Source organism: Apis mellifera, linkage group LG1 (genome assembly GCF_003254395.2).
Source record: "Apis mellifera strain DH4 linkage group LG1, Amel_HAv3.1, whole genome shotgun sequence".
NCBI lineage: Eukaryota > Metazoa > Arthropoda > Insecta > Hymenoptera > Apidae > Apis > Apis mellifera.
Genome location: NC_037638.1, coordinates 4,715,356 through 4,727,361, shown reverse-complemented (window position 1 = coordinate 4,727,361; position 12,006 = coordinate 4,715,356). Strand labels below are relative to the sequence as shown.

The following is a 12,006-nucleotide window of genomic DNA, read 5'->3' as shown; positions in this document are numbered from 1 at the left end:
TGGGTATTTATTTTTTTTATTATAATAAATCATTTTTAAAAATAATTCCAAATGTTAATTCTTTTATTATTTAATTTTAATTTTAAAAATACAAAAGTTACTTATGAAACATAAACGCTCATGAATATATAGCTTTAAGATGATAAGAATTTGCTATAATCCGTGACTCTATTGCTTGCCGATTAGATTTTACTGATTGCATAGTGAAAACACGCGTCTTCCGAAGCGCCACCTTGCTCATTTCCGATGTTCTTTTCGGAATGGCTGAAACGTTGCTTTCGTGCTGAGAAAACGTGACTACAGAGAACATTGTGTGGCGATCGTGATTAAGAGAACGAGTGTTATACATTATATTGCATTGTATATTGACGTACATTAAGGCTGTCGCGCAACGGCATGCAGCTGTCGAAGTAAATCGACCGGAGTAACACGGATACAGAATTTTTTGCAGTACACGGGTATCTGGGTGCCGGCACATATCAATATACGCGAGTACGAAGGATTGGTTATTGAAAAAATGGCGGCGGAATGCAAGAATCGAATGATGGTTTTTAAGAACAAAGGCAAAGATCAAGAAGTGAGTATCCAGTGTGTTCTTCGTTGTGCGCAGTTACGTTGTACGTCTGGAAGTTTCGGCTACTGAACTGGGCGACTAAATGCACATTATCATGGGCGCTAATTTTTCCAAATTTGTGCAATTTATTTGCATATTTTATTATTTCAGTTGGAATTTTGGATATTTCTGTATATTTATTTTGCACAGAATCCATAAAAATTCTTAATATAACTTTATCAAATATAATAGCATTATATTTTGAATAGAATCATGCCATTCTGAAACAAGTGGAAAGTGTCGTTACATTAATGTCAAATATAGCACTATCAAAGATAGAACTGAACAAATAATTGTAAGAAAGAAAAGTTATACTATTTTAATTATTTCTTTGAAAATTTTATAAATAATTTACTTTTATTTACCTTTTATTTTTGACTCAAATAATTCACTTTTCTTTTTACATATTTTTTATTATTATTAAAAAATCTTTCAAAAGATATTACAAATAATTTTAGATATTACAAATAATTCTATAATATGTAAATAATATATTTCTCTATATACATATTATAATAATGTATTAAAATTTATTTGAATTTTTTGTAAATATCAAAATAATATTGATGAAAAAATATTAAAAAATAAAGTTTTCTATTATCATACTTAGAAATTATTAATAATATAATACTAACATTTTATTAATTATTAAGTATAAGTGTCTATTTTCTTACTATGATACTTTATCTTTTTATATAAGATTTTAATATTATTATTAAACATATTTTAAATTATGAAATTTTATATATTCATTAAAGTTTGAAAACTTATTCAAATAAATATGTATTAAAATAATTATATCATTAAATTGTAAAAAATATTATCATTGTTATATATATTTTGTTATATTACATAAAGCAAAATATTTAACCTTTAATTTAATTTTTATTTGTCATAAAAATATAGTTAATTATTATTACACAATATATTATTTTTTAATTTTTAAAATTAATATTATTGAAACTAATTTTAATATTAAAATTAAAATTCAAAAAATTTTAAATACTTAAAATTGCTATAATATATTTACATATATAGAGAAATTTTAGTTATTTTTTTATCATATATTATATATTATTTTTGCAATATAAATATTCTAATCTAATATCTTTTTTTAGATAAATTGGAATTTAAGAAAGATTAAAATGTTACATAAATATTACTTAATATTGATTTAAAAGCATTTAGATGGTAATATGTTTTAGGAAATGAGAAGAAGAAGAAATGAAGCAACAGTAGAGCTACGGAAAAACAAACGTGATGAGACTTTACAAAAAAGAAGAAATGTGCCTGCTACAGATTTAATAGGTAAATTTATTACAAATAAAAAATTTATATAAAAATATATTTTATATTATATAAATAGAAAAAATAAATATAAAGAATTAAATAAAAAATAAATTATAATATAATATTTTATTTTAGATGAAGAAGATAGTGATAAACAGAATCTTGATTTATCAAAAATCAATTTAAAAGAACTAGTAATGAAAGCTGCTAGTTCAGACCCAACTGTTCAATTGCAAGCGGTACAATCAGCAAGAAAGTTATTATCTTCAGATCGTAATCCACCGATCGATAAGTTAATTGATAGTGGCATTTTACCGATCTTAGTTAATTGTCTTGAACAGCACAATAGGTATGATTAAATTTGCATACAATCTTAATTTATAGCGCATATGCATGCACATTACAATTGACTTATTTTTTTATTAGAAAAAGTTTGATTACAAATGAAATTTGATTGCTAGTATTTTTATAAATTTAAAATATATATATATATTTTTTTATGATTAATTTTCTGTTTTAGTATTTGACTATTATTTTTAATATTTTGTTATTACTAGTTTAGTAATTTTTTAGTATTAATACATTATTATTAATTTTTAATATTTTATAGTCCATCATTACAATTTGAAGCAGCATGGGCTTTAACAAACATTGCAAGTGGAACATCACCTCAAACACAAGCAGTTGTTGCAGCTGGTGCAGTTCCACATTTTTTGCATTTGTTACTTTCAAGTCAACAGAATGTTTGTGAACAAGCTGTATGGGCTTTAGGTAAATTAATATAAATAATATAAATAAATATAAAAAAAGCATTATAATTAAAATTATAATATATCTAAAAAAAATTTATTTATGATATTAAATAATTTAAATTTAATATCATAAATAAATTTTAATATATTATTTTTATTTTCATTTTTTATTGTTTAAATTAAAATATATTTCTATTATTATTTATATAATTTTATTCATAGGAAATATTATTGGAGATGGCCCAGCATCTAGGGATTATGTTATCAAGCTTGGCGTTGTACCGCCATTGTTAACGTTTATCAAACCAGAAATACCAATTAGTTTTTTACGTAATGTAACTTGGGTAATCGTAAATTTATGTAGGAATAAAGATCCACCACCACCTGTTCAAACTATTAAAGAAATTTTACCTGCTCTTAATATACTTATTCATCATTCAGATATTAATGTAAGTTACAATATTATATATATTATATATAATTAAAAAATAATCTTTAATATATTTTAAAAATAATTGTTTATATACAAAATAAAATTGCAGATTCTTGTTGACACAATTTGGGCATTAAGTTATTTGACTGATGGTGGTAATGAACAAATTCAGATGGTTATAGACAGTGGTGTAGTACCTCGTCTTATACCACTTCTTTCGCACAAAGAAGTTAAGGTGCAAACAGCTGCTTTAAGGGCAGTAGGTAATATAGTAACAGGTACAGATGAACAAACACAAACTGTATTAAATTGTGACGCGCTTTCATATTTCCCGAATTTATTAACCCATACGAGGGAAAAAATTTGTAAAGAAGCAGTTTGGTTCCTTTCAAATGTAACTGCTGGCAATCAATCTCAGGTTCAAGCAGTTATAGATGCTGGATTACTGCCTCTCATTATTCACAATTTAATTAATGTAAGAAATACTTTTATTAAAATATTGAAATTTATTAAATTGAATCATTTGTTTTAATAATAAATTTATCTTTTATCAGGGTGAATTCCAAACACAAAAAGAAGCAGCATGGGCAATTAGCAATTTAACAATAAGTGGTAATGAAGAACAGGTTGCACGAATGATACAAGAAGGTGTTATTGGACCATTCTGTAACCTCCTTGACTGTAAAGATACTCAAGTTGTACAGGTTGTTTTAGATGGTATACATAATATGCTCAAACTTGCTGGATCACAAGTTGAACATTTGGCTAATATGATTGAAGAATGTTCAGGTTAGTATTTATCTTTTTTTCTTTTATAATATATATTATATATAACACAAAAATAAATATATAAATTTATATTATGAAATGTATTTTCATAGGATTGGATAAAATCGAAACATTGCAAAATCACGACAACATAGATATTTATAAACTAGCGTACGAAATTATTGAGCAATACTTTTCGGAAGATGTATGTATTTATCTTATTTTTATAATTAAGAAATAATTTTCAGTAATGTTTTTAATATGAAAAAATTTTTCTATTTTCTAATTTTTAGACGAATGATACAAATCTGGAACCACAAGTTGTGGAATCAACATTTGAATTCGATCAGACGACGAGCATTTCGAATGAAGGTTTTAAATTCTGAGAGGGCCTCCATTATTTTTTATCTGATCGTGCCGTCCCCCGAAAATCTCCATTATGGAGCCATTCTGCTTACCCTTTTATATTCTGTCTCATTCTTTCTTCAACGACTACATGTGGCAATTTCAACGTGACATTGTTGAATCAACAATTGTATTTGGTTTTACTAATTCAAAAACATAAAATTATGACTTACATTTTTGGTTTGTCCAAAAAGTGAGAAATTAGAAAAAAAAACGAGGCTAAAGTTACAGAGCAAAGGAGTTTCTTATTGAAATAAGAATTTGTATTCTTTCCTTTTTTTATTCTTGAACGATGTGTACTTTACCTTGTTTCCTTTTCCGTTGCACATATTAAAATGCTTAGTGGAGCGGAACCGAATGCAGCTATTGATATGCATTACACCGACTAAATTATTCTAGTAAATTAATGAATTTGCTCTCTAAATTGAAGAGCGTCACAAAAAAAGAAAAGAAAAACTTTTTTATTGTTTGATCGTGCTGCTCTCCACTCTAACTTGAGATGAATCTTGGTTAGTGATGTTACATTTATAAAATAATTCGTGTATATTTTAGGCATGTTAAATTTATAATAATATTGATTACTAAATAAATAAATCAATTGACTACTCTTTATTAGCTTAATTCATGACTATGAATTATTTCTGTAAGGGGAAGAGGATAAACAATAAAACTATTACGTAAATATGGCAATGTTAATTGCCAATCTTTGCCTAGTCTTTCGATAGCGTGAATAGACAGGTTATCTAAAAATTTGAAGAGATTTAAATATTTTCATAAAACATGTTCTTATAAAGTATTTTTTTTATTTATTACATTATTACAATTATGATTCTGATTGGAATACAATTGTAGGATTCTCAAATGGATGAACATCATCTGCATAAAGATTTTCAGGTAGTTCACTTTCATTTGACAAATATGTAGGAAAATATGGCGAAGTACTTTTTTTAGTAGGTAAAATCGTATCGTATAAATAGCACATAGTATTTAGCTCTCCTGGTACGTTTTGAGCTAATACCCAAATTACATTATATTTAGTGTTTATTCGTAGTATCTGCAACATACATACAAAAGTTCGATAATGATTTAAAATCATTCTAATTCTTAATAATATTGTTAATAATCTTTCAATATGTTATATTGTTGAAATTATTTATTATTTTATTTATAAATTTTTTTTAAAAATTGAATCTTAACAACGATTTATTCATAATTACTGCTAATTCACTGTTGCAATTATAAGAAATTAAGATTTTTTATTACAATATTTTTTATTTCATGATTTTTAATAGTTAAAAATTTTTATTTTACTTAATGGAAAAAAAAACTGTAGTCACATATAATGCCCAAAAAGTTACAAAAAAATTTTGTTTTTGTATTAATTTTACATATTTAAACGAAATTATAATTAGAATTTTTGTTTGTTTATAGAATATTAGGAGGAATAATTATTATGTGTCTCATTAATGAATTGTTTGATGTATTACTAATTTATCATTCTTGAAAATTTCTATATGATTCATATTACAATCTATAATTTTTAAATAAATAATAAATGAATAATATAAGTTTTATAAATTGTGAATATATGTTTCTTGTTAGTTGTTGTAAAATAATTTTAGAATGTCATTGCTGTATAATATCTTCCTTTCAAAAGTAATATACATTTAAATTAATATTTTGTAATTGTTTAATAATGTAAAGAGATCTTCAAATGTTTCATCATAAATATTTACATGTCTAGTATTTCATGTAAACATTTCAGAATTTAATATATCTTATTTCCATTTTATATGGAAAAAATATTTCATTCTTTAAATACGAATTGTATAAAAAAAATTAACTGAAGTGTTATACATGTTATGCATAATTTTTAACAATTATTACAAATGAATGAAGAAATTAAATAGATTTTTGTAGTTATATTGATCCTCAACCCTTCAAATACTTTTTTTGTAAAATTCTATACAAAAAATAAATATTCATTATCTTTGTATAAAACTTGAAAAAAATATTTACAACAAATAGTGTTCATATATAAAATATATTATGTATAAATAATAATTTGATACAGTTACTATATTAATAAATTACTTATTCAATCTAATTGATGAATTGGAAATGCTAAAACAAATTACGTGATTCTATTGAAAAATAGAAATTTAATTGTACTTTTTAATATATTGTTATACATAAAAAAATAATAAGAAAAAAAATTAAACTATATTGACTTCTTTTGTTTATTTCATACATTTCTTAAAATGAATGAGAATGAATTATTTTTTTAGTTTATTTTTTAACTTCTTTTATAATTTATAATATCATAAATATAAATGGTTAAGAAAAAATATATTATTTTATAAGAATTCATATAATATCAATATAAAATTAATCAATATGCTGATTTTTTTAAATGATTATGCTTGTAAAAGAATTTATTAATCTGTGTAAAATGTAATCAAAGTAAAAGTATTTTCAAATTCTTTTTCCATAAAAGAATATAATTATAAATTACCTTTACACCTTTAAGAATACGCCAACGATTTCCCATATGTCCAGGCATTTTAGTACCTGGCATTACCCTAGCCAATTTACCTCCTGAACCTATATTGCCTGGTCTTCTATGTGTTTTAGTTACACCATGAGAAGCAGGCATACCTTTAAAGCCCCATCTTTTCATAACACCTTGAAAGCCACGATCTATTCTATGTTTATAAAGATTATTATAATTGATTTAAATATTTCAAATTTATCTCAGATTACAAATATTAATAAAAGAATTACGTTTTTCCACGAATATCAATAAATTCTCCTGGTTTAAAATGTGTTGCATATAAAGGAGTTCCTGGTTGGAGAACAGCATTTGGTGAAATTGTAAATCTCATTAATACTTTTTTTGGTGTAACTCCTGCTTTATTAAATATTCCATAATATTCTTTAGTAAGCTGTAAAAATTAATACAAATTTTACTTTTTTAAAATAATATTAAATATAATTAATATAATAATAATATTATTATATTAATAATAAATAAATATTATAAATAAATAATAGAATATATAATATATATAATATATATATATATATATATATATATATATATATTATATATATAATATATATATATAATAAATAATAGAATAAATATTAAAAAAGATAAATTACAACTCACTAATTGTGGATCAACATTTATAGCACCTAATACAAGACAGCCATTTTTTACTTCAATTCTATGTCTAATAGGTTTAACTGGTTTATATTCTTCTGGTGGTATATATTTTACAACTTCATTATCTACAATCTATTAAGAAATGGAGAATTTATATATAAGGTTACATAAAATTCAATATTTTATTATATGATAATACCTGTATTAAAGTAGTTAATACTTTTCGTCCATTTTTTAACCACATTGGATATACTCCTATCTTTTTACCAATTAAACCAGTACGTTTAGAATTTGGAGTCCATGTTGCATTTGATTGAATTAATTCATTATTTAATGGAGATGTATTGTTATTGAGTAGTCCTTTAGTAGATGAAACAATTTCTGAGAGAAATTCTTTATTTTCTGAAGTAAGTTCTTCATTATATAACTAATATAAACAATATTATATAATAATATTTATATAAAATTCTTAGAAGAATATTAAGAAATTAAATATTATTTTTATTTTTTAAAATACATACTACACGTGTTGGTTTTGGTAGCCATTCTGGATGACGTTTCTTTGGTGGAGGATTCAATCTTTTACCACGATTTGGAATATATATTTTATCAATACTAAAATAAACATATTAATAGAAATAAGTATTTAAATAAATAAAAAATTTATTTTTTGAAAATTTAAATATACAATAAACTAAATTTATTAATTATAATTATTAAGCAATACCTCTGTTTCAAATATTTATTGAATAGTTGAATTCCATTAAAAGTCTTTAAAATTGATGCCATATTCGTAATAATTATTCGTGAATTATATGTAGATGTAAGTATTTAGTGAAAATTTAACGTAACTATAAATGAGGTTAGAACATAACTATTATTAGCGATTTGTTAAAATTTTATCAAAAATAAATTATTAATTTCAATACATACATACTTTAAAATATGAAAAAGAAAAATTTATAATGAATTATTCATTATTTTCGTAATATTATAATTAATTGAATCTTGTTCTTTATTATATTTGATACATTTAAGCACATTAGCACCACATATTTATAATTTATTTACAATATTTGAAATCAAATTTTTTATCATTTTTATACTTCATTTAATATATTTAATTTATGGATGAATATATACAATAAATGAAAAACAAATCTTTTTTCTTATACAAAAAGTTTAAGATTTCTAAATAATTACTCAGTTATTAAATTGGTCTTCTGAGTATATAAATTTTGTAGACAAGGAGAGAGAATAAAGGAAAAAGGACAGAGATAGGATAAAAATATTGATATCAACGCCATCTCTAGAATGCCGCAAATTAAACACAAGTGTAGACAAAGAAAACAAATAATTAAAGAAGGATAGAAATATAAGAATTGACTAAGAGTGCCATCTTTCAAATGCAATTTTTTAAAATAGAATTGAGTATTAACGCCATCTTGAGTTCTCTGTATTAACTCGATTTTGAAGAAGTACCTTTGGTGTTTAAAAGATGACGTTAGTAATCAATTCTTATTTTATTTTTATCTTTTTTTATTATTTTCTATCCTTTTTTTATAAGTTTCATTTACGGCACTCTGGAGATGGCGCTGATTTCAATATTTTTATCATATCTCTGTCCTTTTCTCATTATTTTTATTTGTATTTGATTTTGACGTGATCATAGACAAAATAATTTATCTAAGGTAAAAAATAACTTTTATTATTTTTCTTTCAGAATTACAATCTATTTTAACTTTTATTTATCTTAAAAAACCTAAAAAATAAAAATATATTTTTAGCTACAATGTATCTCTAAGCAATCTTACAAAGCATAATATATTATAGCAAATATTTTATATCTGTTGTAATACAAGTTTTAATATTTTAATTATTTAATGATTACAATGAGATTTAAAAAACAAAAACGTCGATTCAATAACAAAGAAATAAAAAAAAAATTTGAATCATTTTATCGAAAATTGATATTATTGAATATTCATTTGTCGAATTTATTTTTTTGTAATCTTTAAAGTATTCTTAAAAAATATACAATTAATATTCAAATTAATTAATTTTATCGAGTAAGGCAGAATCAATATTATATAATTTTAATGAAAAATTATTAAAAAAATATTAATTCATAAATTATTTATTCAAGAGTCTATATAATTTAAAATTTATAAAATACATTTGATTCCTATTGCTATCTAAAATTTCTTCAGAAAGATATATAAAAAATTCACGGCAAGTACAAATTTATCAGATATTCATCACTTTATCCAAAGAGAAACCGAATGATTATTAATGAAAGTAATAAAGCTGACGCGTTCGCGGGTAGAATAAGCCAAATTTCTGGATTTCATTTCGTCTCATCCATTCGCAAATAGAATGATTGGGCTTGCACGACCAGTGAATACAAATCAGAATACGTTTCCATCATTTGCGATCTAGATGCACGTCTATTTGTTTACATGCATAATATGATAATATCACATATTCATAGAATATGAGTATTTTCGTAATATACATATATATATTTATGTGTATATATTTTGTTACAAAACAATTAAAAGAATTATAATTTTGATTGAATTTTTTTTTACAGATTAAGACATAGATATAAAGGTATATATTAAAAGTCTCGTATCTAATCTATGAATTACATTATATGTACATTTATGTATTTATGATGTTCTTATTGAACCATTATCTTTTCAGTTTGCTTTTTAAGTTATATAGAGCTCAAAAAATGCTTAAATGATTGAATAGATCAATTGTTTATGAAGATTTAACAATAATAGATAATTATTTTTCCTTATATAGGTTAAGTTATCCTATATAGCTTTCATATATATATATATATTTGTAAATTGATTTAAATCAATTTTTATGATTCCAATTTCTTTTATATTTACTTTATGAATATAAATCTTCATTTCTTATAAATCTATCGACCAAAATTCTCATTTGTTCGAACATTTGTATCCATCAAATTCCGCGATTGCAACGCCGCGACATAGCTTTTGGCTAACTCCATTAAATCATAATCGGTCGTGTGTATCGCATGCAATCTGGCTTACTTCGGTTATCAAGGCTCGTAAAGAACGGAAAATCGGCGATAAGGTACGCGATTCGGGTCGGATTCGGGTCGCGCGTGCGGTAACACGCCCACACGTGTGTCTGCGTGAATTGGCCATGCGCAAGGCTACGCGATGATCGCTGATTTATGCGGTATTGTACTCTTAAACTTCTCGATTATATATAGCATACACGTCGGTTCTAGCCGCGACAATGCACGGGCTCCGGACTGGTCCTGATTTCTTTTCACCCGGACCCCGGCCACTCGTGTATTTTGTTGGTGCGACAATCGTCTTCGCTCGACCCGTCCGCGCAGGGCGGAAAAAAGTTACCATGACGAATCGCAATCGCGGCGACACGACATTTTGAGGATTGCTGGTATTGAGAGGAAGGATATTTATACAAAATAGACTATCTAAATTTCTTATTATTCTTATTATTATATTATAGCAAAAGAGAAAGATCTTTTTTTTTTTTCTATATATATTATATGATTTTAGAGGTTATGTTGTATGTTTCTCAATTTTTTTACTTTTTGCTTGACTTGGCATGTTATGTTGTGATTTATAGATTGAGAAATATTGATTTATTGATCTTTTTTTTCATACAAAGCGTAAATTTTTTAACATAATAGCTCTATCCTTTTCCAAATACATTCCCATTGCTATAATCTACAATTTCAAAACAATAAATCAACAGAAAAATAATTTCATCGATTTACTTCAAAACTCTATATCTTTCTACATCTTTATTGTTACATTTTTCAAAAAAGAAAAAAAAAGACAATAACGAAAAATTCATCATTTGATAGCGGAAAAAAGTACGTAGGTGGACTTTTATAGCAGTTGATTGCATGATTTATAATTTCAGAGATCATCGTAAAGATCGTTGCGAGATATTCGTGCTAATATCCGATTTTTTCGTATATTAGAAAAAGAAAAAGGGATGATCAAAGTTTGATTAAGAACACCGCCATCTCAAATGTCTAACCTTTAAACAAAAACTAAGAGACATTGTCTATCGTAAACACGCCCTCGTCATTAAAACAGAATTTTTACTTTGTCGCTTTGAAACAATTCTGCTACCCTTATAGTCGGGGCTTTTGGTTAATCAGAGATAGTGAATTTTACGATCGAGAATGAGATCGTTAAAAAATCATTAGAACAGCCGCCATGATATCATATCCTCATCACGGAAGCTTTCATTTATAATATTAAAAAATCTTATCTTTTTTTTTATTGTTAAATAATATTTAACATGAACATGTACAATAGGTTAAAAATTGCGGGAATTTAGAAATTAATAAAAAGTTAGATTATTTTATCATCATATAAGTAATATATTTAATATATTATGTATGTATAAACTTATATATCATATAAATAAATTTATAAATAAAACTAATTAATTATAATCTTCATTTTAAAAAATTTTTCTTGCATCGTGCGTTTTTCTATAAAAAAGTTACATCAAACTTAAAAAATAATTTAATTGCTATTTAAATGGTTTA

The 12,006-nt window shown here is 24.3% G+C and overlaps 2 protein-coding genes across 3 annotated transcripts; one reads left to right on the top strand and one right to left on the bottom strand.

Moving 5' to 3' along the window:
- The first annotated feature begins 126 nt into the window (after positions 1-126).
- Positions 127-4,882, top strand: LOC412511 (importin subunit alpha-3). Its single transcript, XM_006561950.3, has 9 exons — positions 127-577; positions 1,819-1,921; positions 2,039-2,252; positions 2,514-2,674; positions 2,878-3,104; positions 3,198-3,563; positions 3,643-3,877; positions 3,970-4,061; positions 4,150-4,882. Exons 1-9 carry the CDS (start codon positions 518-520, stop codon positions 4,240-4,242), a joined length of 1,551 nt encoding a protein of 516 aa, XP_006562013.1. The 5' UTR covers positions 127-517; the 3' UTR covers positions 4,243-4,882.
- Positions 4,883-5,044: 162 nt separating this feature from the next.
- Positions 5,045-8,405, bottom strand: LOC552676 (39S ribosomal protein L3, mitochondrial). Of its 2 annotated transcripts, XM_006561949.3 has the most exons (8): positions 8,368-8,405; positions 8,158-8,281; positions 7,952-8,045; positions 7,630-7,857; positions 7,434-7,562; positions 7,046-7,206; positions 6,777-6,966; positions 5,045-5,315 (listed from the first exon to the last, which is right to left on the bottom strand). In XM_006561949.3, exons 2-8 carry the CDS (start codon positions 8,217-8,219, stop codon positions 5,085-5,087), a joined length of 1,095 nt encoding a protein of 364 aa, XP_006562012.1. In that variant the 5' UTR covers positions 8,220-8,281; positions 8,368-8,405; the 3' UTR covers positions 5,045-5,084. The 2 variants fall into 2 exon arrangements, with proteins under 2 accessions (XP_006562012.1, XP_026296965.1); XM_026441180.1 differs by lacking the exon at positions 8,368-8,405 and having other exon boundaries at positions 8,158-8,300.
- Positions 8,406-12,006: the final 3,601 nt, after the last annotated feature.